At 33.3% G+C, this 27,385-nt stretch overlaps 4 protein-coding genes across 5 annotated transcripts; 3 read left to right on the top strand and 1 right to left on the bottom strand.

The window, feature by feature from the left end:
- Positions 1-5,337: 5,337 nt before the first annotated feature.
- On the top strand, positions 5,338-6,212 carry LOC108488145 (uncharacterized). The gene is made up of 2 exons (XM_017792447.1): positions 5,338-5,646; positions 5,706-6,212. Exons 1-2 carry the CDS (start codon positions 5,338-5,340, stop codon positions 6,210-6,212), a joined length of 816 nt encoding a protein of 271 aa, XP_017647936.1.
- A 7,422-nt stretch (positions 6,213-13,634) lies between these two features.
- Positions 13,635-17,275, top strand: LOC108487003 (3-ketoacyl-CoA thiolase 2, peroxisomal-like). Its single transcript, XM_017791196.2, has 14 exons — positions 13,635-13,925; positions 14,007-14,083; positions 14,255-14,339; positions 14,426-14,552; positions 14,681-14,779; positions 14,884-14,954; positions 15,040-15,147; positions 15,244-15,321; positions 15,398-15,530; positions 15,618-15,714; positions 16,097-16,220; positions 16,319-16,427; positions 16,660-16,743; positions 16,992-17,275. Exons 1-14 carry the CDS (start codon positions 13,836-13,838, stop codon positions 17,072-17,074), a joined length of 1,365 nt encoding a protein of 454 aa, XP_017646685.1. The 5' UTR covers positions 13,635-13,835; the 3' UTR covers positions 17,075-17,275.
- A 4,572-nt stretch (positions 17,276-21,847) lies between these two features.
- On the bottom strand, positions 21,848-23,644 carry LOC108488428 (sm-like protein LSM5). The gene is made up of 4 exons (XM_017792706.2): positions 23,493-23,644; positions 23,265-23,388; positions 22,333-22,405; positions 21,848-22,234 (listed from the first exon to the last, which is right to left on the bottom strand). Exons 1-4 carry the CDS (start codon positions 23,524-23,526, stop codon positions 22,202-22,204), a joined length of 264 nt encoding a protein of 87 aa, XP_017648195.1. The 5' UTR covers positions 23,527-23,644; the 3' UTR covers positions 21,848-22,201.
- An 893-nt stretch (positions 23,645-24,537) lies between these two features.
- LOC108488814 (uncharacterized) lies at positions 24,538-26,802 on the top strand. 2 transcript variants are annotated; one of them, XM_053022147.1, is made up of 5 exons: positions 24,538-25,167; positions 25,276-25,333; positions 25,448-25,902; positions 25,982-26,243; positions 26,339-26,802. In XM_053022147.1, the coding sequence occupies exons 1-5, from the start codon at positions 25,162-25,164 to the stop codon at positions 26,356-26,358; spliced, it is 801 nt and encodes a 266-aa protein (XP_052878107.1). In that variant the 5' UTR covers positions 24,538-25,161; the 3' UTR covers positions 26,359-26,802. The 2 variants fall into 2 exon arrangements, with proteins under 2 accessions (XP_052878107.1, XP_017648589.1); XM_017793100.2 differs by having other exon boundaries at positions 24,812-25,167; positions 25,279-25,333.
- The last annotated feature ends 583 nt before the right edge of the window (positions 26,803-27,385 follow it).

Consider the following 27,385-nt stretch of genomic DNA (forward strand, 5'->3'; position numbering starts at 1 on the left):
TATTCTTGTGAAAAAAGATTAGGGGCACCTAGAGAGGAAAAACAAATGGCCGCTTTTCGTAGTGTTCTTGCTGAATGTCAATTGATGGATGTAGGTTTTTCGGGATCATGATTTACATGGGAGCGAGGCAACTTTGTTAAAACCAATATACGGGAAAGGCTCGAAAGAGAGGTAGCAAATGCTGAATGGTTTTCGACTTTCCTACGGGTGCATATTCAACATCTTGCGTATTCACACTCAGATCATTGCCCTCTCCTTTTATCTTTGGATTTAGAAAACAAACTGACTCACAGATCTTCATTTCGGTTTGAAGCATAACGGCTATTAGAAGAATCTTTTGAGAAGATGATTACGAAATATTGGAAGAATATAACAGGGAAGTTAACGGATAAGCTGGAGGGATTAAAAGGGAGGATTTTTCAATGGGCACTCCCAATTAATAATGCAAGAAGGGGTACCAAGCAGAAACTAAACAAACAATTGGAACATTTGTTGGAGGAAGATAGAAGTGAAGAAAACTTGACTAATCTCATTGATACGAAACTCTCTCTCAATCTAGAAATCGACAAAGATGAAGCCTGTAACACCCCGAAAATTTATACAGTAAGATATTACTCTTAATATAGTAAAATAAGGAAATAAAGTGACAAAAAAATGAAAATTGAGTTATGTCACTGGGAAGTATATTATGACATATTGATTCAAGAAAGGACTAAATTGTAGAAGTGAGAAAAGTTTTGTGGCCCAAGAGTAAATACTCAAAATTTGAGGGATTAAAGTGTAAATATGAAAAATTTGAAGGGCTAATAGTGAAAATATTTTAAGGGTGGAAGGATCTAGAAACCAAGGAAAAATTGATGAATTAGGACCAATTTGAATAGGTGAAGAATTATGAGGGACTAAATTTCAATTTTACCAAAATTAAGTGATGAGTCAATAATGAAATTTTAAAAGATCACAACAGGCAAAATGGTCAATTGGAAGAGAGAGAAATCTATAAAGTACTGATGATGTTGGAGATATTTTAGATTAATTAATTAATTAAATATTAGTTATTAATATTTTAATTTGATTTTTTTATATAATATTTTATTATTTTATTATTATTTTATTAGTATATATAAAGAAAGAAAGATGAGGAAATTATCATCCATTTCCATGCATTCACGTTAGGAAGAAGAGAAGAGAAGAAAGAAACTTTTTATTCTTTACAATTAAGTCCTTCTACCAAGAATTCACTATTTTCACCTAAAAATCAAAAGAATTTCCATAGCTACCAAGGGAGAAAAATGTTAAGGAGACTATGGGGAGTTAGAATATCAAATTGGATTCAAGGAATAGAAGCTGGAGTAGAGAGAAAATCAAATTAAAGATTGGAATCAATAGAACAAGGTAAGTACATCAATATTTCAATATATTTTTAAGTTTGTTATTATTGAGAAAACATGAAAATAATGTTATAGTAGAGTCTTGAATAGTTAGTGAAGGGTAATAGGAGAAAGTGATGGAAAATATTGTAGAGAAAGGGAATAAGGGTGTTATAAACATGGTAAATAATATCTTGCACTAAAATAGTTTTGGACAGAAGCAGTAGGCTAACTTTGAAAAATCACAAAAAATTGTGGAAGTTGAATTAGAGGTTGAATAAACATGAAATTAAATATTATTAAGTCTAGTTTTTTATAGAAGAAACGGTGTAAGCAATGGAATTGTAAATCATGAAATATGATAAATTTTGTGAGACAAGGTCAGAATGATTTCGGGTTCCCCTGTTCTAACTTTAGAAAATCATAAAAAATTGAAGAAAAATAATTAGGGGCTTAAATTTATATTTTTAGAATCATAAATGAGTCTATTTTCAAAATAAACAAACGATAACATCATTTGAATTCTGTACTAGGAGATAATTAATTTTCAGTAAAGAAGGGTCAGAACTGTTAGACAGCAGAATAGAAATGACTTTAAAGAATAAACTGTACTTATTGGCTGAGCCAAAAATTCTGAAAATTTTATGGTAAGAAGATATGTAAGTCTAGTTTTAGGGAAAATTATCCGATCTTAATTTTGAGGTCTGTAGCTCAAGATATAAATAATTTAGTGACTATAACGCAAATGGACAGTTTTGAATATACATATAAGTGAATAATGAAAGTATTGATAATGTTACTTGTAGCATGTTATATAAATTAAGGATGAGGAATGGAGAGGAGAAGGCGGAGAATATATGTGAATATTCAGCTAGCATGGCTAATTTGTATGTTTTAGGCTCAAAGACTAAATTGAATAAAAGTAAAATTTTAGGGGCAATTTTGTAAGGATATAAAAAAATGACCAATTTGAAGGAAATGAATTGACTTATTGTCTAAATTAATAAATTGAATGGAATTATCAATTTAGATCAAGATCGGATGAAAATCGGGGAAAATAAAAAATTACCAAAATGCTCCTAAAACTGGGTATTTTTGCAATTTTGTCAGGTAAATTTGTGTATCATAATTGAGCATGAAAATATGTTAAATTGTATGTTATATTGGGTTGAATGTGAAATATTAGTACATTCAGTATAATATGAAACAATATGAATCTGAAATGAATTATTACCATATATGCTTGAAGTATATATATAATGATTTGTACATGTTATATGGACACATGGTGTGGAAAGTATGTGCATATAGAATTTGATTTATGTTAAGTTTGATATGAATTATTATCGGAATAAATATACGTGAAATATATGGAAATTATGGTACATGAAATTTTAATATAATGAAATAAATGATTTTAAATGGTAAGAGAATGATATATTTCATGACATGCACATATATGATTATCTTTGATTTATTGATACGAGGAAATTATGCAGGTGGAGACAATTGTTAAACTCAAGTGTGACGTGTTGAGAAAATAAGCATATCAATGTTGAATTTATATAAAATATGCGTAAGTATACTAACAATGTTGATTTATGCTAAGACAAGTGCCAAGCTATTGATTGAATGATAATATATTTATCTATATGATTCATTGAATCGGTAAGTATTTAACAGAAATTTTTGCCAAATGATATGTAAATTCGAGTAATGCTCTGAAACCTTGTTTCGGCGACGGATACGGGTTAGGGGTGTTACAAAGCCTACTGGGAGCAACGGGCACGTGTTAATTGGTTGAGGTTAGGTGATACGAACACAATATTTTTTTCACAAATGGGCAACGCAACGGCATAAAATTAATGAGATAAGCAGTTTGTAAAATCATAATGGGCGGTTTGTGAATGATGAAGATGGGATGGCCAAGATTGCGAAGAACTATTTCTAGGATCTGTTTGTAACGTTAGGAACAAATAATGCGGAGATGAGTCTACAGGGAGTACAGAGATGCATAATTGAAGATATGAATGCAAAACTTATTGCAAAATATACGACGGACGAAATATGGGTTGTATTAAATGCAATGGGTCCTATAAAGGCCCCCGAAGATGATGGACTTCCAGCATTGTTCTTTAAAAAATGTTGGCACATAGTTGGGCCAGAAGTAACCTCTTTTTGCTTGGAGATTTTAAATCAGGGGAAGGAGTTAGAGTGTATTAATAGGACAAATATTGTTTTAATTCCTAAAACCTCACAGCCCACAGATATGAGGAATTTTAGACCTATCAGTCTATGTAATGTCCTTTATAAGATAATAGGTAAAGTAGTGGCTAATAGATTTCAAAGTGTTTTAGAGGTTTGTATTGATAAAACTCAAAGTGTATTTGTTCCAGGCAGATTGATCACGGATAATGTGCTTGTGGCCTATGAGATCCTGCATACGAATGAAAAATAAAAGAAGAGGGAAAATAGGACATATGGATCTTAAACTGGATATGAGCAAAGCCTATGATAGGGTTGAATGAGAATTTCTTAGGATTATGATGGAGAGGATGGGTTTTGTACAATCTTGGGTGGCTTTTATAATGAAATGTATTCCAACAGTTTCCTACTCAGTTCTTATAAATAGGGAAAAGAGAGAAATTTTCAAACCGATGAGAGGACTTCGTCAAGGGGACCCCATCAGTCCCTACTTATTTCTCATTTACAATGAAGGCCTTTCTTCAATCCTATGCTCAGCTCTAATGAGTAAGAAAATCACCAGTTTAAAAGCTAGTAAACAAGGACCTAGGATCTCACACCTTCTATTTGCGGATGATTGTATCATTTTTGGCGAGGCAACAGATGTATGTGGTCGAAAGATCAAGGATATTTTGGTAGAATATGAAGGTTGGTTAGGTTAGTGCGTGAATTTTGCAAAGTCTACAATAATTTTCAGTACGAATACTACGGAAGAAAATAAGTTACTAGTTACGAGGTTATTAGGAATGAGAAGATCAACAGATATCGAAACATATCTAGGTCTACCTAATTTGATTAGGAAGAAAAAGAAAACTTCTTTCCAAAAGATAAAGGACAAGATAAAGAAGAGAATTGACAGATGGAGTTCTAGGTTTTTGTCACTGTAAGGAAAAGAGGTTTTTATTAAATCAGTTTTGCAAGCAATTCCAACTTACTCAATGATGTGCTTTCTTTTTCCAAAAACTCTATGCGAGGAAATGGAATCAATTATTGCAAGTTACTGGTGGTAGAATGATAGAGGTCGAAAAGGGATTCACTGGTGCAGTTGGAAAACCATCTGTAAGCTGAAGCCTGACGGTGGGTTGGGCTTTCGGGATATGGCAAAGTTTAATGTGGCTCTACTTGCTAAGCAGGGTTGGCGATTATTTGAGTATCCAGATTCATTAGTAGCACAAGTTTTAAAAGCGAAGTATTACCTGAACACGAGTTTTCTACAAGTAGGACTGGGACACAGACCTTCATATACGTGGAAAAGTATTTGGGCAGCAAAAGGGCTTATCAAAGAAGGTTTGGGGTGGAGAGTTGGAAATGGGGCGAGTATTTTAATTAATGAGGATGCATGGCTGCCAGGGGCAGTTAACAACAGAATTCGTTATCCTACTTCTAATAATGCTATTATTACTGTTGCAACGTTAATTGCTGATAATAGTAGGGAATGAAAGGAAGAACTAATTCGCAATACCTTCGAGGCAACTGATGCGGATAGAGTTCTGCGGATCCCGCTGGCGTTAGACGAGCATGCAGATATGGTCATTGGCGTGGAGAGCCCTAGGGTAAGTTCACTGTTCGTAGTGCTTATCGACTATTACAGACTCAAGATTATACATCAGATTATAATGCTACATAAAATACAACAAAACTTTTCTACAAAAATCTTTGGATAGTTCAACTACCAAATAAAATTAAAATTATGCTATAGAGGGCTGCTCGAAATTATATTCCTACGATGGTCAATCTATATCAGCGAAGAGTGGCCCGTGCTGATATGTGTCCCAGATGCAAAGTTTATTCTGAGAATTTGTGGCATGTTTTTGTTGGATGTTCTGTGGCAACAGAGTTATGGAATGGATTAGATCTTGCATGGATAAATCAAAGAAAACCCAAAGAATGGCTTGATTGGCTTACATGGTTCTTTCATAAATGCGGAGAAACTCAGCGTCGGTTATTTGTCTGTGGAATATGGGTCTTATGGCGTGACAGAAACAGAAACCTGCATGAGGGGAAGTCATATACATGGAAAGATATAGCAAAATATGTTCACTATTATATCGGTGAATTGATGGTTTGAATGGGGAGCAACTAAAAAAATTTCAGGACATTGAAAATTGGAAAGCCTCAGAGAATCCAATAATTAAAATCAATTTTGATGCCTTGTTCGATAGCACAACTTACAGATCGGTATCGGGGATAGTGGCGAGATCTGGAAATGGGGAGGTTGAAATTTCTAAATCTCACATGCACCTAGCGGTAGATACGGCTTTTGACGTAGAGGCAATTGCCTACTATGACGCTGTCCTTACTGGCTTAGAAATGGGCTACACAAAGGTTGTTATTAAGGGCGACTCCAAGTCCATCATAACCAAATGCATGGTGCAATCAGTGGACAAATCGCAAGTTAGTGCACATATTCGAAATATTCAAAGAGAAAAAAGCAAATTTCAGATCATTACTTTCCGTTATGCTCCCAGATCGGCTAATTGCTTAGCCCACATCATTGCGACAACAAGCTTGAAGGAAATGAAGATGATTTACCTTCATGGAGAGGTCCCTGGATACGCCAACCGTCAATGGCTACTGGAGCATCCACGAGAATCGAACTGAAACAACGAAAAGGAAAACGGAAAAAGGGTAGTTGAGAGGGTCCCTAATAAAATCTCTCAGGCTTTCTCCAGTGCAAATGAAAATGAAAAGATATTTGGGCAAATGACAAAGCTGGAGACAGGCATTCATAACGGATGGGGATTTCAAGTTTTATTTGTTTTAATTAGCTAAGGACTTTGGGTTTATTTTTGTAATAACCCAAATTTTATGGTTATCGGAAAAAGTATATTTTCGAGTCTCCGTTACTAAAAAATAGATCCGTAAATAATTATCAAAAATATTTAAAAAGTTAATTGAGTGGTTAATTAGAGTTTAATTAAGTGAATTTAGCTTAATTAAGGACAATTGATAAAGGATTAAATTGAATAAAGTGTGAAAATTTAATTATAGATTAATAAAAAAGGGGACCAAAATGGCAAATATGCCATTTAATATAGTTGAGGCGGTAATTAGATTGAAAAATCTAAGATTTTCTTAGATTTTATATATATTAAATATTAATTATTATTAATATTATATTATGAAAAAATTAAAATAGTGACAAATGTGTGGTAATTATAAAATACATGTGTAACAAATTGAATACATAAATTTGTAATATGTATATTTAATTATTAGTAGATATTTATTATTTATAAATGATATTTATTAATTAAATAATTATATTATAATATTTTTATGAAATAAATAAATACAAATAAGACAAATGTATGGTGCATATGGTGACATGTGTAATACTAATATACATACAATTGTAAAATACATGTATATTTACTTATATAATGAGTATATTATTAAGTTATTATATATATATAAAAGAAAAGAAAAACAAGTGTATAAAAATAATTAGTACAAATGTTAAATAAATATTTGTTATTAAATAGATTTTTATTATAGTTATTATTGTTATTATATATATATAAAACAAAAGAAAGAATAGAAATAGAAACAGAAAGCCAAACGAAACAGAGAGCAGTGGAAGGAAAGAAAAGAAAGAAAGGGAGAAAAGGAAAAATTTGGATTTCAAGGTTTGGAAGTTTAATAGGTAAGTCAGTTTAGCCATTTTTACTTAATTTTGATGTTTTAGAAGCTTTGGAACAAGATTTTGATAAAATTAAGTTGATATTTTGAAAGTTATTAGATTTCTAGATGATGTTTATGCTGAGTAAAGTGATGAAATAAGGGTTTAATTGATAGAAATTCAAGTTAGAAATGAAATAAGGATTGAATTGTAAAGTAATTCATAAGTTTTATGTTGAAGGGCTAATTTTTAAAGTTATTATGGATGAGTGCTGGAAGCATATGATGAATAAGCATAGAATTGAAGCTTTAATTTTGATATAAGATAATTTTATTAAATAAAATTGACGGAAATTGATTTTAGGACCTAATTGTGAAAATGTTTAGAATTAAAGTCTAGTGCCGAAATTATGATTTCCAAAAGTTTTAAAGTAGTTTAAGGTGATAGAATAAAGTGTTAATTGAGAAAAATCAGCTCAATTGAGAGGCTAATTGAGTAGGGATGAAATTATTATTTATTAAAGTTCGGGGGAAGAATGGTTAAACAACTTGCATTAAAACAATATTGGACAGCAGAAAAATCACCATAAATTTTAGAAATCGAATTAGAAGATGAAAAAAATATGAATTTAAAGCTTATTGAGTCTAGTTTCTCATAGAAGAAACAATGTAAGCAATGGATTTGTAAATCATGAGATATAATGAATTTTGTGAGACAATGTCAGAATGAATTTGGGTTCCCCTATTCTGACTTTTGAAAATCATAAAAAATTGGATAAAAATAATTATGGGCTTAAATTTATATGTTTATAATTCTGAATGAGTATATTTTCAATAAAAATAAACATGAATATCATTTGAATTTTGTACGAGGAGATAATTAATTTTTACTGAAGAAGTGTTAGAACTGTCAGACAGCAGAATAAGGGTAATTTTAACGAATAAACTGTACTTATTGGCTAAACCAAAAATTCTGAAAATTTTATGGTAAGAATATATATGAGTCTAGTTTCAGGAAAAATTAGTGGATCTTAATTTGGAGTTCTATAGCTCCAGATATAAATAATTTAGTGACTACGACACAGATGGACAGCTTGAATATTCATAAAAGTAAATAATAAAAATTATAGATGATGTTACTTACAAGTGTTATATACATTAAGGATGTGAAATGGAGAGGAGGAGGAGGAAAATATATATATGAATATTCAGTTAGCATGGCTAATTTGCATGTTTTAAGCTCATGGACTAAATTGAATAAAAGTAAAACTTTAGAGGGCAATTTTGTATAAATGTCAAAAATGACTAAATTTAAGGGAATGAATTTTTTATTATCTAAATTAATAAATTGAATGAAATTATCAATTTAAGATTGGGTGCAATTTGAGAAATTGGTAAATTACCAATATGCCCCTAAAACTTGGTATTTCTGCAATTTAGTCAGGTAGGTTCGTATATTTTGAATGAGCATGTAAATATGACAATTTAAATATTGTATCGTATTTTATATGATGTTTGAATTGAATATATGAAAAGGATGTTACATGAAACATGAAAATGAATACTAAATAATATAAATTAATTGAAATTATTCTGAAAATCTCGGTAATGCCTTGTATCCTATCCCGGTCTCAAGTACGGGTATGGGGTATTACTATTTTAGCCGTCGTTTAAGTTTCCTTTATGACTGTTGATTTGACTAGTTTTTCCATTTGATGTTATCAGAACATTTATTAGTTTTGTTTTCCAATAAAATATCCCCAACCCTTATTTATTCAAAAAAAAAAATATCAATCCTATAGAGCTGTTACTAATTATAACGCTAATCACCAAATATTACTCTAATATATGTCCAAATAAGTCGATAATAAAATTTCCTATGTTTAATAAGCAGAAATGAGATAGCAAATTAAAACGAAATAATCAATCAATAATAATAACTTAGGATTACAATTTCATCTAACGTATTAGCTAATTGTTCTATCTTCACCCAATTTACTTTAATAGAGTTGATTATTAACATGGGTACTAAATTTCCCTTAATTTTTTTTCAAGCAATTAAAAAACTAATTTAATCTAACTATTGACCTATATTTCTATGCCAATAATTTAGACCAAATTGATTAAGAATGAACTCCAATTATGGTTACTTAAGGTAATCAAGCATTTCTTATCATAATTACGAATCACGAATTGACACGTCTAATTTAGATCAACAGTTATTCATTTTAGACCTAAAACAAAAAGTTCTCTTTCGATTTCTTTAAGTTTTGTCAGATAAATAGTTTGTTAGACTATTATCAATAAAGAACATGAATGAATAAATAATCAAATATCTGTTAAGAATAAAAAGATATGGAAATAGAAAAATATTTAATTAACTAAACACGGAATTCATTTCAACCCTAAAAAAGAGAACTTAGTTCATGGAGAAAATTAAAAACACCATGAAATAAAAACAATAGCTAGTCATAGAAAAAGGAAACAAGAAGAAATTGATGGAGAAACTCAGTCTTTTCCATTAAATCTATTGGTTCTTGATGCGTGAAGACTTTGGTGGCTTTTCTTTTTCTCCTCCTCTCCCTTGAGTTTAGGTCTCTTTTTCTCTATTATAATCCCTAAAAATCACAACTTTTGAAAATTGTTCAAGTAGTTGCGCCTAGACATGTCCAAGGGTTAAGTAACTCGCCTGGCCCAGTAAACTTGACCTAAGTCAGGTTTGGTCTAGATAAGAATTTTCGCACTTCAAGTCAACCCATATTTAATTTAAATAATAAAAAATATTTTTAGAATTTAAATTTAATTATAAAAGTATATAAAATATCAACTACAATATATTTTTTTCTTAATTTTTAATAATAAAATGGGCTTTTGAGTGGGCCTAGGCTTGAAAATTTTTTAGAACTGGGCCTCGTCATAGCCTAGACCATGGGTACATCTAGTTGCGTTACTCCAGTGAACAAACTTTTCTCTGTGTTCGTTGGAGTGGAGAGCTGTCTGCTTGCATTTGTTGGGGTAAAAAAATCTTTAGCAGGAGTAAAAATCTACTTTAATTGCCTATGTCAAACTATTCTTTCTCCACGCTTTTTCAGACCTACATTGGGTAAGAATCACTTGAAATGAGTCTTATTTAACACTAATAATATATAATTCATTAAAAGCATAAATGAAATAAAATAATTTAAAATTCCTAAAATCTACTAAAATTAACCTAAAAAAACCTAAATCCTAAAACCTTACTAGAATAATGACAAATAATTCTAAGATGTTAGATTTATCATTTATGTTTAAAGTTTTAAGAGATAAATATTAAATTTATATATAAATTTTAATTTGGTGTAATTATACACATGAAACTTGAATCGTGGTTCATATCTAGACATCTAACTTGGGTTTTGATTCAATTGTACACATTTAAAAAAATGAATATATTCATTTATTTTCATATTGGATTAATATAATTATTTGTGTATGCAATATATCAATGTAAAATTATGTTAATTCAATAATGTTGACATGTTGTTAATGATTTGTGAAAAATTGAATCAAATTAAGATTTCATGTATAAAATTGTACAAAATCAAAATTCATATATGACATTACATATTGGATCAAAATTCATGTATAGTTTTAATATTTATCTCAAAATTTAATAAAATAATATTCAAATTATTAAAATAAACAAATTAAAAATAATATGAACAAGTTTAAAATAAACTTAAGTTAACTATTTATAAATATAGACGATATCAAATAAAATTTGAAACCTATTTTCGATCAAACCAGGCATAACTCAAATCCAAACCAACTCATTACTACATTTGATTCCAATTTAATTTAAATGCAAGTATCTTAACTTGTTATCATTCCTATTTATGTATTTATTTCAAATGAAAATTCATTTAAGATCATAATATTTGTTCACATTTCCGTTCATTTTCGGCCGAGGAAAATGTTATTTAATGTCAAATTTTATATGCTTAATATAATATTTGGTATTTAAATTTTATATATTTTTAAATTTAGTATCTAATTTTTTCTCACAATTTGGTACCGAACTTGGTAATTTTTTTCCTAATTTGCTATCTAAACTTTTTTTAGGTTCAATTTGGTACCTAAATTTATTAAATATTATAAAATTACATAAAACACTAACGGTGTTATTTTTGTTATGCTATAAAAATATTGTCAAGATTAAAGGAAATTCGTGTTAAAAAAATAGATATTGAGCTATGCTTAACTAATTAATAATAAATAAGAAAAAATATTTTGTAAAATTTCAAATTAAAAAGAAATTCATTATTTTCAATAAATAAAATAATTAAATAAAACTAAAAATAATTGAACATATAAAATACAAAAAATATCATATCATCATCATATGTCAATCATATATTGATTATTTTGTTACCTCAAAAAATAACATTGTTAGAATATTAGAGTAATTTTAAAATGCTTAGCAAGTACCAAATCGAACAAAAAAGATTAGGTACCAAATTAGACTCCTAAAAATATAAATATCAATATAAAAAAATGTTAAGTTCAAATACTAAATATTATATTAAACCTTTCCATATTTATAAATTTCGCTCCAATATATAAATTTAGATATTTAAATTATTAAATATAACTCTGTGGTCCTATATAAAAAAAAAATTAAAAAATAAGATATATTTGTTTGCTAGTAATATTCGGCTGACTTCAGGACAAGTGGATTTTTTTCACGTTTTCTTACACGGAGAGTCCTTCTCCGACCACAATTTTTTTTTTTTTTTTTGAACAAAACTTTCGCTTGCAAGAAACATTATTCTTACGTTATAGTAGTATTCTTCTTATTTTCAAGTTGGGATTACAGTAAGATTTTTTGCATTGTAATGCATTTTTTATATAACAATAATTGACACTTAAGGGATGATTTTTTGAATCGTAAGTTGTCTTGAAAACTTTGAAATGATAATTAAAAAATAATAATGAGCAAGACGCCACATCAATCTCAAAATAAAATAAATGGTTATTAATTTACTATTTGGTATTTAAATTTGATTTCAATATTTAATTTGATACTTAATTTTCTTTTAGCTCAGTTAAGTACTTGAGTTTGACTTTAATGTTCAACTTAGTATTTAAGCTTCGTTTTTTCCTAATCGACTGTTTCTTTTCGCTAGAGCACAGATGTCAAACATTCATTGGGTCATATGATGCCTTTTAGTATGGGTACCAAAATGAAATTGAAGCCAAAATCAAGTACCAAATTGGGAAAAAATTAAGGTACCTAATTGAAAATTAAATCCAAATTCAAGTACTAAATGATATATTACCTCTAAAATAAAAGAGAAATGGATAGAAGACAATAAATTTATTCGATAATAAAAGGGTAAATTACACCATTAGTCATTAAACCATGGGTAAGTTTTTATTTTGGTCACTTAACTAAAACAAGTTATAATTTTGTCACTAAACTATTCGAAAGTTTTTATTTAAGTCATTGAACGATTCAATGATCGGTACAATGGACCAGAATCTATCGACGAGTAGAAGAACATACCTTAGATCCAAGACCATTTCACAATCAGTGTCGGAGATTGAAGAAAAAAAGTTGTTTGAAATTTGGTTTGTAGATTCGTGATGTTTAAAGTTGTTTCATGAAAAAAAAAACTAGAGTGGGAATAGAAAGGGAAAGAGAGGTTTTGATTAGTGTAGACAATGCAAACAGATAAAGCTATATGACAATTGTTATACCTTGTGTACTGAACCTCACAGATAACCCATGAAGAGCTCGACAGGTGTATCCCAATGGAATCAAAGATACTCCAAACCCTATAATTGGTTCGCGAACCACAACTTAGTGAACTTTAGAACTATGCATCTCCACTAAGGCTATATGAGGACCACATTAAGGCCCAAAGTAATTGATTACTAGTCATCCTAATATGTCTCATCCTAATAGGTCATATCACCGTACTGTTGGGAGTATCAAATTAAATTTCCATGTTAACAATCTTAAGACACGTAGCAAAATTTATCCGTCAATGTAAAAGGGACCATGCAAATAGCTCATAGACACTACATGCTGATCCTTTCTTCTCTAACCATTCTACTTTTCTCCAAAGAGAGATCTAACCAAATCTAAATATCCTCTCTTTCCTCGTTAAACCATAACATTTTTCTCTTGATTACCTTACCGGTTAACAAGCAGTAATTTTAATAGTGCAGTGAATTAAAGAAAAAAATTTAAATCTAAAATTTTTGAATAATTTTCCAAATAAAAGAATCCCTCACTTCCGTCCAATTGAAAAAAAGGTGGATAATTTCAATGTTCAAACAAGCCAAGCTAGAGAGAAAATTAAAATAAAATGAACCAAAATTGATAAGCAAACTCAAGCTAAGATCCCAAATTCTTATTGGTTGTTGGATGACTTGCTATTTTGGAAGGCTGCTAAAAATGTTGACCCAACCTGCCCCAAGAGTCACTGAAACAGACAATATACGGTATTTAAGTTATTAGTATTATATTAACCCATTATTGCATTTCCATTGGAGAGGAAAGTAAGTAACCGAAGCGAAAGGATTTGAGAGAAAGAAGGGAAAGACTCTGATAGAAAAATGGAGAAAGCAATCAACAGACAACAAGTTTTGCTTAATCATTTACAACCCTCTTCTCAGTCTCATCAATCACCTGCTGCTATTCTATTTGTAAGCTTCATCTTCTTCTTTCTTTGGACTTTTTTGGTTCTTTCTATTATTCTAAAAGTGGTTTTGTTTTCGTTTGATTAGCCTTCCAACTGCGCGGCGGGGGATAGCGCTGCTTATCACCGGACGGCTGCTTTTGGGGATGATGTTGTGATTGTTGCGTAAGTTATTTACTAGTCAAATAATCTATATCATGTTATCCAAATTATATACTCTCTCTTTTTTTTTTAATCCAAAGGAATTAGTAGGAAAAAAAAACAATATCTATTTTTTATGTGTTTCTTTGATCGATTAATTTTGGTATTAAAGAGGGGGAAATTGTTGTTACACAGGGCATGTCGCACTGCAATTTGCAAAGCAAAGCGTGGAGGCTTCAAAGATACACTTGCAGATGATTTGCTTGCCCCTGTTTTAAAGGTTAAATGCCCTTGGCTTTTTTAAGTAAAGTTGTCTTTGAAGTCACATCCCTTTTGCTTCCCATCTTAAGTTAAGTCTCGGCGCAGGCTGTGATTGATAGAACAAAGCTGAACCCAAGTGAAGTGGGGGATATAGTTGTTGGTACAGTGTTGGCACCTGGTTCACAAAGAGCATCGGAGTGTAGGATGGCAGCATTCTATGCTGGTTTCCCTGGTATAGTTATTCTTTCAAATCCATCGTCTTTTTCCAGATTTTAACTGTTTGTTTTCATTGAATTCCATTTGTTAACTATGCCTGTTTTGTATGTAAACGTTGCTAACATAGTTACCTGTTACAACCAGATACGGTGCCTATTAGAACTGTCAACAGGCAATGTTCATCGGGCCTGCAAGCAGTTGCTGATGTTGCTGCTTGCATAAAAGCAGGATTTTATGATATTGGTAAGGATGCTTTATCTGATCTACATATTTGAATGCTAAGAAAGATTTAATTCGAGCAACCTTCACCTCGGTTCCTGTATTGACCTTCTTGGTTTTCAATGTAGGCATTGGTGCTGGACTTGAGAGCATGACAACTAATGGTAGTGCTCCTGATCAAAGCAAAGTTAACCCGAAGGTATATAAAACACATAGCTCGTTTTCACTATTTTGGATATATTTTACATTAACGTCTTAATATGCAACTGCATTTATTTTTACAGGTAGAGAGCTTTGCCCAAGCCCGGGATTGTCTTCTTCCTATGGGCATTACTTCCGAAAATGTCGCACAACGCTATGGTGTGACACGGCAAGAGCAAGACCAGGCTGCTGTAAGTTCTTTGGTTTTCCTTTAGAATATACCATTACCTACCTATGTAAACTTAAATCTTTGTTTTGTCTGAAACGCCTTTGTAAACATAATATAGGTCGAATCTCATAGACGTGCTGCTGCTGCAACAGCATCTGGTAAATTCAAAGAAGAAATTGTCCCTGTATCCACGAAGGTAATTTCGTGTAGTAAATTATTCCGGTTTAGTGTTTTTATGATATTTCATTAACTCACATGGTTAATCTGCAAAGATTGTGGATCCTAAAACTGGAGAAGAGAAGGCAGTCACAATTTCGGTGGATGATGGTATCCGCCCAGACACAAACATGGCTGGTCTAGCCAAGTTAAAGCCTGCATTTAAGAAGGATGGAACCACAACTGCTGGTATATACGGATGAAATTTGTGAAAAAAAAACTCTGACAAGAACATTATGTAATTGAATGAAAACTTGTTTTCCAATTTTTTCTTAGGAAATGCTAGCCAAGTGAGTGATGGTGCAGGAGCGGTCCTACTTATGAAGCGAAGTTTGGCGCTGCAAAAAGGACTTCCAATCCTTGGTGTTTTCAGGTAATGAAAACTGCTCCAAGTTGAGTTTGGCTCATTTATCTTAGCTATTCTACATTATCTTTTAGTGACCAGGTAGATGATGGCTCCATTTTGCATTCGTTTACCGAAATAGTAGTAGGGATCACTGATGATATGGTTCTAGAATTCTGTCACTTGACTGCAAAAGAACAGTTAAACAAGCTATGGCTTTGAGGGGGAAAAAATAGACAATAAGTAAATAACCACGCAGTGCCTATCAAGTTTACCGAATTTAGAGATTAAAAGCCTTTAAGAAAAGGAGAAGGAATATTTGCTGCACCTGATAATCAGTTATCTTTTCTACTCATATGTTAGCTTAAAAGGATGAGGCCCTCACTCTGCTTTCCTATGCTCCATTTTGTAGAAGCTTTGCTGCTGTTGGTGTAGATCCTGCTGTGATGGGCATCGGTCCTGCTGTTGCTATACCAGCTGCAGTCAAGTCTGCAGGTCTTGAGATTGATGATATAGACTTGTTTGAGATCAATGAGGTAGTAGATTTTTTTTAGTTAATTTCATGTTGAAGATGAATTTCATTTGAATTTTTCTTTCTTTTCTAAGTACGCAATATGTATTTTTTTTTCATCAGGCATTTGCATCTCAGTTCGTATACTCTTGTAAGAAACTGGGGCTTGATCGTGAAAAGGTCAACGTTAATGGAGGTGCAATAGCCCTTGGGCATCCTTTGGGTGTTACAGGTACAAACTTCACAATTTGTAATAAATAAATACATGAAAAGCAAACAATGAAAAGTACCAAGAATCCAAAATGCACACCTATGATGAATTTGTGTGTATGTATGACATTCTTCAAACATATGTACGTCTGAACAAATACTACATTACCTGTTCAAACCTTTCCAGAGGATAAGCTTGATCTTGAGGAAGGTCTGGTATTAATTTGTGATATATATCGTTTTTTTTGTATCAGGTGCTCGCTGTGTTGGAACTCTGTTGAACGAGATGAAGCGTCGTGGGAAGGACTGTCGCTTTGGAGTGATCTCAATGTGCATAGGTACGCCTCCCTCCCTCCCTCCTTAGTCCAAGTAAAGAATCGGAACAAGTTTAATGGCAGCACCTAATGGAGTGAGGCTTAGTTGCCTTTAATGGGATAACTTCGTCAACTGTAGCTTGTAATTGTTTTTGCAATCAGTGATTTGACTTCATTTGCCGTTAACAATTGAACTGAAACGTGTAGACTCGTTCCTTTTTCTGTCTTTATCTGGTCAAGAAAAGTAATAGTTGGAGTGTTTGTGATTGCAGGAACTGGAATGGGGGCAGCAGCTGTTTTTGAAAGGGGAGACTGTGTTGATGAACTCTGCAATGCTCGAGCTGTCAAAAACTAAGGACCTTATATCAAAGGATGCTCCATAGATATGCTTGTTGCTACCTTACAATTTGTATTAAATATATGACTTTCCATATTCCCATGATTGGATAGTTGTTTGTGAGTTGTCAAAGCTTTCATATTGAAAAATCAAAATAAAGTTTACAAGTTATTTGAATATCTATATTTATCATTCTATAGATATGTTTGTTTTGAACAATTTAATTTTTTTTTTCTTTTATGTTCTTTGAACTTTTTTTTTTTTCATTCTCTTTTGTTTCTCCCTCTGTTTTCCTCCTTTTCCAATTCTTTTAACATATCAAATAGGATGACACAAACTCTCTCTCAACTTATGCTCTCTTAGACTCTCGACTTTCATCAAATTCAATCTCTCACTCATTATGGCACAAACCCTTACACGTGCTGCCATATCCACTCTCACGTGTCATAGGGCTAGAACTTTAATCTCATAATTCGTGCGACTTTAGGCCATCTATTCATTCCAAACATGCCTAAGTCAATCTAAACACCGTAAGGATTCACAAAGAATTCCTTCAATGCAATAGATGTGTTTGAGTAGATGCTCCCAATTGTATTACTTTCTCAAAGAATACAAGAATACAATGGATGAATGTATGATTTACAAGTGAAGGGGAGACTTTTTATTTATAGTTAAGCCTCTCAAAACCGACGGTGTAGATCAAATTACATCAATGGACGAGATTAAGCCTATCCCTACAATCAAGGGATTTACAAGATTACATGATCAAATCATATCTAATCTTACAAGATATTATTCTCACCCACTTCTAAGATTAGTTTCCCTATTTACCACAATAGCCTAACTTTCCATATTTGCATAATTGGGCCACCCAAGCTTCAAACAGATAGGCTTCTTCCATAACTCTTTGAATCAAGCCAACTCTCATAGGTCAAATGATCCCCATTTAAACTATAGACATCCATGAGATGCATTTTGTGCGATGGCCACGGACTTTGAACTGCGGCACGTGACATTCTTCCCACCTATTCTTGCAACGCACTTATTACTCCTTCAAAATGACACCGACTTGATTCGCCTCGAAACTCTTTTGTCCCCTTGGCACCTTCCCGACTAACATCACTATCAGGTCATCTATTTCTTCGAAACTTTTACCTCGACTTTCATCACCTCTTAACTCGAACTGTCTCACTCGATGGTACATATCGCCGGTAATAAGCCACGGCTCTCACTTGCCCACATTTTGACTCGCTTTGATCGAGATCCTCTTGTTTCTCACTGCTAGGCTTCAGTATGCCCACAGTCTCTCTCCCTCCTCACTTAAGAACTTTGAAAGGGCCCCTATGTTCTTGTCAAGCCAACAAGTTAGAATGCAAAACACTACCAAAGTGTTTGAAATGTACCTTACTCCCAATATTTACTCTGGTCCACTTTTTAGTTTGCATCACCACTTTCGCGAAGTCTGATGCACAACTCATCTTGCCCATTGGTGGTAGCTCATCTGATGAATCAACAGAAATGAGCCTCATTGATCTTAGATTCAAAGTTTGCATCACTACTTCTTCCTCTAAGTCCAAGCATAACTCACACCTTCCTTAGGTGAAGCCTCGCTGACGACTCAACAAACTCTGTTGTTTTCCTCGAATTAAGCCTCATTAGTCCTAGCTTCAATGTTTGCATCGCTACTTATTCATCTAAGTCCGATGCCAAAATCACATCTTCCTTGGTTGAAAATCCTTCGATGACTCAACAAGCTTCAATGTTGTCTTTTCCTTGACCACGACTAACTTGAATTGCTTTGGACAGTTCTATAACTCATAAGGACAACGACACAAAAAGTATTTCCCTCGCTTCTTCTTGCTCCTATTTGCCCTATTGGATTCAACACCCCTTGCGCTCGAACCAAGTTTCTTGGGCACTTTGTCTTACCTATCGTCCTATTCGATGGCAGACTTTTCAGACATTTTCGTAACCTATGCGGACCATGACACAAGAAACACTCCACTGGTTTCTTTTCATTTTCAGCCTCTTTAGCTTCGACACTCCTTGCGCTCGACCCAAGTCTCATGACTTTACCTTCCGACTTATCCTTCTCATAAAGCACGAATTTCTTCGGACATATCTTCAACATATGTGAACCGTCGGAAAGAAAGCATTTGATATTGCCCCTATTTTTGTTGGGTTTCCTCTTCCCAACTTATGTTTTCTCATTTCCACCATTGTGGTTGCCATTTCCATTATCTTCCTCGTGATTCCTTTCATATACACCCATTTCCTCAGACTTGAAAGACTCAAGCTTGTCTTTTCCTAGACCCAGCTTGACCATGGACTCCACTACCGTCATGGCTTTCGACTACTCTTGGACACCTCGTTTTAATTTTTTGTCTAACCCACGGCTTTAACCCATTCTTGAAAGCAATAAATGCTTCAATCTCGATCACATCTGAAATTTAGAGCATGAGTTCCTTAAACTCTCGAACATACTCCCCCACTGTGCCTCGTTGCGTAAGCGATCACAACTTTTCTCGAGCTTCCTCAGCAAATTTTGGATCAAACTGCCCATTTAATTCATGATAAAACTATTCTCACGTCTTAATCTTACTATGCCTTTTATCTATGGACCTTTCTCACCACCAGAAAAGTGCAATATCAATAAGAAACATGAAAGCATTGTTTACCTTAATCGCATCTTCCATGATGCCTTTAGCATATTAAAGTAGTGCTCCATTTTACACAAGAAATTGTCCACATCACATGTAGACCTTGTCCCCGTAAACTCTTTTGGCTTCGGGACATCTACCTCACAATTGAATGCTACACTCGACACTCCATTACTTACGGCTGCTCGACACAAGGCAAGCTTTCCCTGAGCTCCTTTATTCTTGTGCTCAAAGCCTTCATCGTAGCCATTGTTTCCTTCTTCAAAGCCATCATCATGGTCTCGAGAGCATTATTCTTCTCTGTCAGCTTATTCCTAGTGGAATTTAACAACTCTTATACATTTTCCACATTGGAATTTAGAGACATCATCACATAGTCCCTAGATTATTCCCGCCAGTCCTAGAGCAATTCCTTCACGTCCCTATGGACTCCTAAAGATTAGCCACTCGTTCTTTTACACCCGACAAATTTTCCTTCAATAGGATTAGTTTTTTGGCCCATCAATAGGTCTCTTTTGACTCATTCTGATAAGCAACTTCTTTCGACATCTTAACGATACCTTCGCAACCCAGGCTCGAATACCACTATCACGAGGCTAGAACTTTAGTCTCGCAATTTGTGCGGTCTTAGGCAATCTTTTCATTCCAAACATGTCTAAGTCAGCCTAACCACTACAAAGTGAGGAGTCACAAATAATTTTTCCAATGCACTAATTTATATAGCAGAAGCAACATGAATCAAAAGAAGACTCAAAAGAATAGAATAGCCACAAAAAACTTATGCACAAAATGTGTTTAAGTAAATACTCTCAATTATATTAATTTCTCAAAAAATACAATGGATAAATAGATGATTTATAAGTGAGGGGGATACTTTTTATTTATAATTGAGCTCCCCAAAATCGACTGTCTAGATCAAGGTACATCGACGAACGAGATTAAGCTTATCCCTTTAATCAAGGGATTTACAAGATTACATAATCAAATCATATCTAATCTTACAAGATATTATTCTCATCCATCTTCTAAGATTAGTTTCCCTATTTACCAATGTAGCCTAACTTTTCATATCTGCATCATTGGGTCACTCAAGCTTTAAACGGACAGGCTTTTTCAACAGCTCTTTGAATTGGGTCAACTCTCGTGGGTCAAATGATCTCCATCTAAACGATAGACCTCTATAGGATGCATTTTGTACAATGGTCACGGGTTTTGAATTGCGGTTCGTAACACACGCGTCACTTTACTCTATCATTTCTCCTCTCCCAATGCCTCATATCCTCCAAATCCATCATCATCCTCCTCTCATCCCTTCCCCCCGCTTCTCTTGTCACCCTCTTACCTCTCTTTCTCACGTCGTCCAATGTCTCCCTCTCGCCCCAACAGGTTTTACCTCCATCAGGTGCTGCGTCAATCGCTCCAAAAACTCCTCTTACTATTTGCTCAACTTTGGGTCGAACTTTAGTGACCAACTGCTAACTAAAATGACCCGACTATTTTTAAGTTATGATTATGAGCATTGACTTATCGTTATGGATAAGCTCGGTAAAGAAAAAGCTACTAAGTAGGAAATAACCGATTGCTATATCAAAACCCTCGCTAAAATCGTTGGCATGATTTTTTTTGTGATTTTATTCATCAACTCTTTTGGGTGTTTGGATGATAAGAAAGTCTGAAAAAATGGGAAGAAAAAAAGTTGGTTTAATTTTGGAAAGCAAGATAATATCTTGAGTTTTTTTATTATTTATCTTTTGGGGGTTACCTTTGTTTTCACAATAATATATTATTTATTAATATTACTTATGATACATTTCATTAAAATTTTTGTTTGAAATGATAATTTAACGTATCACTTCTACTTACTGTTACAACGTTAACGACAATTAACGGCTCAGTGATTAAAATGTAATATGAGATAAACAAAAATGACTTTTGATAGTTTACCCTTTTAATTACCGTTGAGTCAAGATTAAAATTTTAAACTTAAGAAACATAGGGACTAAAATTGATAAAATTAAAAAACATGAAATAAATCCACAACTTACGAGACCAATAGCAAAATTTGGCCTAAAACATGTACTTATTTGCCAAATAATATCCACCAGAATGCAAAAGCATTGAGACCCATTGCTTAAGGAAAAGCAGACTATTCTTTAATTGCATCAATGAGCTTAACTGCAACAATGCCAAACCTGGCTCTTTTTGATTCTTAAGGCTAAATCCGTCTAGGCAAATATAATACTAGTTAACAAGGATGATGGACCAATAAAGTAACATTAGACCTAAAAGCATTTGAAATGTTATGATAAGCATAATCAATCATTAACCATGACGTAAATGTTGCCAACTCTGCCCTACCACCAAAATTCGAGAATCTTACAGTGATCCAAGTTAACTAATAAGTTCTGCGCCAGATTTCTCACTAAAACTGAGAATATGGCCAGGAATTAATAACATTAAACGAAACAGGGAGGAGCTAACACTTTCATTCGGGATCGGGTGAGCCTCCTGGGACCAACTGCATTGCACAAAATGAAATAGTATAAGAAATTTGAAACCGTTATAAGCTGTGGCCTTTGGTTTCTGGTAATCCAAATTGTGTAAAAAAAATCTTACAATGGCGATGTTGTTTCCATTAAGCAAAATTTGATCAAGCTTTGTGATACGTCTTCCTTCAGCGGTGATCTCACTGTGATATGCAAAAAAGAAGCATAGAAGGAAATAACATCAGCACATTCTATGAGGGATATCCTATTTAAGGGGGGCAAACACTCGAGAATCACTTATGCACGCGGTCGAGCATGAGGCAGACATGTTACTAAGTCATTAAAGTCAAAATGAAATATATATTATGCATATTCTTGTATAGCACTATTATTTTCAAGTCAATGTGAGAAAAAACAAACCAAACATCTTGTCACTCTCAAAAGAAATAACCATCACCACCTTGTAAAAAGATATGCGAACTACTATGAAGATCAATCGGGACGAAACTTAAATGAAAAAAGGAGCCATGCGGCTGGCAAAGCAAGCGGATTTTCAGACCAAAACAATTATTTCTCAACATGTCCCTTCAACAATGAGGATTCTTACTGACACAACATTAACAGTAACGAAAATGGTGACTGAAAAACCTTAATTCCACCACAAGGTATCAATTGGCATAGAAAAAAGAGAGTAGAAAACCTACTCTATCCCAAATTTAAAAGCCATACTCACTTTATGCAGATTCCAAATAATTTCAACATTTGAACCAGACGATGAAAAGTAAAGCTTCAAATCATGGGAAATTTGCTTCAAACCTGAGCTTAAAGTTTGAACCCTTAAGTAATTTAAGGGGAAAATAGAGATTACCCAAAGTATTGATATAAACATGATAACTAATAATACCCAGACAACTTGATATCTTTCTCATTAATTTTGTAGCCCATTTTTTCTAGTGAGAAACCCTAGAATACAGAACAAAGTCAAACATTGCAGGGAAAGTCTGAGCTGAAATATCTGAATCAAAACCTTCAAAGAAGAAAAGAAGGAAGAAAGAACTTTACTATTCAGTGACATCTTCGAGGACCATGTTGACGTAAACATCGAAGCCTCTTAGAGTACCCACGAGCTCCTTGTCCCCTTTCATTATCACCCATATTTTGGACCCTATGCACCTATCTATCAACTCTGCAGAGGAAAAAAAAAAACCAGAAAACCAAATTGATATTCTGTCTGATTTTCTCGAGAAAGTGAAGGAAAAAAACATAAAGGGGTAAAAAAAAAAAAGTCACCTGACGGAAGAAGCTGCGAGGGATTGTTTGCCATTGCTTTTTAAGAGAGTTCCGGCGAAAAAAAAAAACAAAGAATAAGAAAAAAGCTCCAATTTTGAAGCTTAATTTGTCAACACTGTTTTCTTGTTTAAAGGGCTACAATCTTTTTTTATGACTAAAATATCCTAGTGAAAACAACTTCATAAGATCAAACAGGCTCAGTTGGCCCAACAGGCTCCAATTTTGGATTTCTGGGTCCAAGTTTTCTTGTATTCATAGCTCATCGACTATTTCAAGATTTCACCGAACTATCTTTTTCATGTCTTCTTCCTGTTTTGACATTACGTTGGCAAAAATTTTGCTATCAAATGTTTGGCAGAAAATTGTATTTTGTCTCGTTTCTAGTTTTGTTATACCCCTAGTCTTCCCAACAAAACGTGATCTTCTTCCCCATGATTGAAATTTTTGAATTTTTTTATATAAATGAACAATTATATTACAATGAGAGAATAAACACAATCTTATATCAATCAACTTGAAATTCATGCAAATTTTTCACTGAATTATATAAAAAAGGTGCAAGATTCTAAAATATATCTAGACATTCCATGATGTACGTTATCCCTTTGCTTCCTCGATTCACTCCCATCTACATTCTTCTCCCAACATAAATATAGGAACACTTGAAACGAAAACCCAATTTAGGCAATGGTGAACACAGTGACACGTCGATTCACTCCATCTTCCATCAAAATTTTGTAAGACTAGTCCCCCTCCCCTTTCCCTGTGAGAAAGGAAAATGATAATTAGAGAGGTTGAAAGTCGTGCAAAGATTGGCCTCAAATTTCTTGTAACATCATATTATTACATTAACATGAACAACTAACTACTATGGCCCTATGTGGCATCTCTTCTTTACCTTGCCATGTGAGACAAAAACTGGGGTCATTGTCTTTGTCCCCACCGGATTTTCAAGTCTCCTAAAATATCTGTTTGCTCACATGCTAACAGTGTTTCTGGAATAAACATTTACATTTATTCTGACATTACATGTTCCTTTGGTACACATTACTGTTTAAAACCTTCATTCATGGGGGTATATACAAACATGCTGTTACAATGAAGTATCCATCACAAATTATAACCAAAATCTGCTGCTTGGCTTAGTTTAGCTCTTAAATGCATTATTGGCCTAATATGATGATTTTGAGACCCTGATCTTAACTGATGATCCATTTCAGGTCAAGATATCAGGACCACCGGGGACTGACCAACCGCGGGCTTACAAGTGTATGGCAAAGACAAAAGCCACCAGGTCTGGTTCTTAAATTAATACTTATCTCCCTCTTAAATTCATCATATGAGCATATGTTATATAATACTACTCCCCCATGTTACTATGGATCTCAAGCCAACCCTTCCCCACTCACTGCTTGGTTGTCTCATCATCATCTTCCTCAAACACTCACTCACCTTTCTCAAATTTCTTTTTGTCTTCATCTTCACAAGTGCTTCATTTTTTTTTTTTACTACAGGAATCTCAAGCAATACTGACAGCACCACATAGATCTCTCAGAGCTGTCCATTTTGACCAAGATTTTGCTGAAACAAAGTAGAGTTTCACTCATTTCCAATACTATATAATTTATTCAGTTCCCCTTCAAAGATAAAATATCAAAGCAAAATACAAATGCAGGTGAGCTGGTTCATTAGCAATTCAAAAATCATATATATGGTTAACAAGATATTCAGCATAGCATTGTCCTCGACCTTATATATCCTTCATTTGTGAATTTATATATAGCAGATCCTTCAATGGCTCTTTAAGGTAGCACATGAACAAGGAAGGGAAAATACTGAAGGTAAGCAAAAATGTGTGTGTATATATATATATATATATCTTGTCAACTATAACCAATTAACCATATATGTTATTGTCTGAAAATGAGTCTAATATTGTTTCCAATTGTTTGCAGATCAGGAAGATAAATCCAAAGACATAGTTTTCTCAAAGCATAGAAGATCAAGAAGTAAGAAGTTTAATAAGTACTTTAAGCCAATCATATTTCCATGCAATAGAGATGTTGCGAGGGCCTGCTTCTATAGTACTATCTATTTGAGTAGAGTGAGGAGCTCTTCTCATAGAGGACAACAACAGCATTGGGCTCAATCCATGAAGATGAAGAAGAAACAAGATATCGCTACAGGGTTCAGTGTTAGTCCAAAGTCGGATTCAGGTACTCGTACAGGGGACAAGGTAGTTTTACCGTTAAATGAACCCCCGGCGGAAAATGACCAATGCAACACCATTGAAAAGAAAGAAAAGGTTCAAGGGGACAAAACCAAAACCATGTCTAGAATGAAGGAGCTGTTGAGATGGGCTGCTGCTAAGAAACCGGAGAAATTAGGCGGGAAGTTCATCGGCAGAAAGGTAAATGAAAAAGCTTGTCTTCGAAATCTTCATTTGTTTAAGGATTGTGTAGTTTAAAAGAGTTCAAATTTGTTGACAGGTTTTACAGTTTAGGAGCCGTGAAGCAATGAAAGGAGTGTCGGGTGATCATGATCAATTGAGCAATGAGTCACCTAAGATAAGCTTGAGATGGGATGTCCAGAGCTCCTCCACTACTTCCTCAGCCTATTCTGGAATCACAGTGACTTCTTCGTTGAGAAATGATGAAACCTGCAATATATTATCATTGAATTCAACTCCTATGCATGGCTTAAACCGTTGTTGTAGCAGGAGAGGGAATTGGATAACTACAGACTCTGAATGTAAGAGTTACATATATATGTATATATATGTGTGTCTATGTATTCTTATGGTGTTCAAGTCACTTAATAATGTTTGTATGTTGTTGTGGACACAGTTGTGGTGCTTGAGCTGTGACGATATGAGATAAAGAGGAGGTGATGGTAGGCTGAAGCTGAAAATTTTCTTTTGGGGGGGAGTGCAAAAAGGGAAAGAAAAGAAATACTCCATTGGTATAGGCTTAGATTTGATTAATTAAAGTTGATTGGTTATTTGTTGAGATATTTTAGGTATTATCCAGTTAGATGTAGAAATATCAGTGCTATGGATCTGAAATGTAACATCGAAGACTACTCAAGATTATTGACCTACGTGCCCAAGCTGAGCACCGACTTCAATCCATTTTCCATCGCATGAAGTTAACGCCATCTATTGTTAGAAAACAGGCTTTTTAAGCTTAATATAGGCACTGTATCTATACGTCTCGTTAGTACATGCCTTTGTCACAAGCAATGTTTCTTCATAACATAGATTATAAAAAATTGATAATTTAAATTTCTAACTACAAACATTTAATTAGAATTTGTTTGCATAATAATATTTTAAGTAAATTAAAGTAATCTTTAAAATTTTACAATATTATACTTACATTCTATTTCTTTACTATGTCTCTATCGAATCAATTCACATGTAATATAATGTTTTATCATCTTTTCATTGGTTTAAAGTTGTCTCTTTTTTAAAAAATTTTAATTTTTTACTTAATTATTAAAACAAAACATCAAGCGAATATTGAAGGCAATATTAAGATTAGGGATGGTGATGGAGCAAGATGAGGTGAATATCGTTAAATCCATCACCGCTCCATAGTTGGCACACTTAGCTCCACCACCCGTCTCACTCCAATATGGATGCATAATCTTGAAAATCATTACCACCTCTATGAATATTGATTATATTCATCTCTGTCCCATTTCGCTTTGTTTCAATTTAATTTTTGATATTTATCTTTAATATTTTTAATCTTTTGAGGGTCGAGTAAATATTTAAATATAATTCTTGAAAAGAATATCTAAACATAAAATATATATAGATTTTTTCCCTATATTACATTATTAACTTCCAAAGAATTAGGGTGGATAAACTCTAAAACAATCATCTGAAT

Source organism: Gossypium arboreum, chromosome 11 (assembly GCF_025698485.1).
Source record: "Gossypium arboreum isolate Shixiya-1 chromosome 11, ASM2569848v2, whole genome shotgun sequence".
In the NCBI taxonomy this organism is placed as follows: Eukaryota; Viridiplantae; Streptophyta; class Magnoliopsida; order Malvales; family Malvaceae; genus Gossypium; species Gossypium arboreum.

Coding starts and splice junctions, on each gene's coding strand:
- LOC108488145 (XM_017792447.1), top strand. CDS start 5,338: ATGGTCAATCTATATCAGCGAAGAGTGGCCCGTGCTGATATGTGTCCC. Junction 5,647..5,705: donor GGAAAGATATAGCAAAATAT/GTTCACTATTAT, acceptor AAAAAATTTCAG/GACATTGAAAATTGGAAAGC.
- LOC108487003 (XM_017791196.2), top strand. CDS start 13,836: ATGGAGAAAGCAATCAACAGACAACAAGTTTTGCTTAATCATTTACAA. Junction 14,084..14,254: donor GATGATGTTGTGATTGTTGC/GTAAGTTATTTA, acceptor GTTGTTACACAG/GGCATGTCGCACTGCAATTT. Junction 14,340..14,425: donor TGCTTGCCCCTGTTTTAAAG/GTTAAATGCCCT, acceptor GTCTCGGCGCAG/GCTGTGATTGATAGAACAAA.
- LOC108488428 (XM_017792706.2), bottom strand. CDS start 23,526: ATGGCAAACAATCCCTCGCAGCTTCTTCCGTCAG. Junction 22,406..23,264: donor CTCGAAGATGTCACTGAATA/GTAAAGTTCTTT, acceptor TGCATATCACAG/TGAGATCACCGCTGAAGGAA. Junction 22,235..22,332: donor ATGGAAACAACATCGCCATT/GTAAGATTTTTT, acceptor TGTGCAATGCAG/TTGGTCCCAGGAGGCTCACC.
- LOC108488814 (XM_053022147.1), top strand. Junction 25,334..25,447: donor AGGAAGGGAAAATACTGAAG/GTAAGCAAAAAT, acceptor AATTGTTTGCAG/ATCAGGAAGATAAATCCAAA. Junction 26,244..26,338: donor GATAACTACAGACTCTGAAT/GTAAGAGTTACA, acceptor TTGTGGACACAG/TTGTGGTGCTTGAGCTGTGA.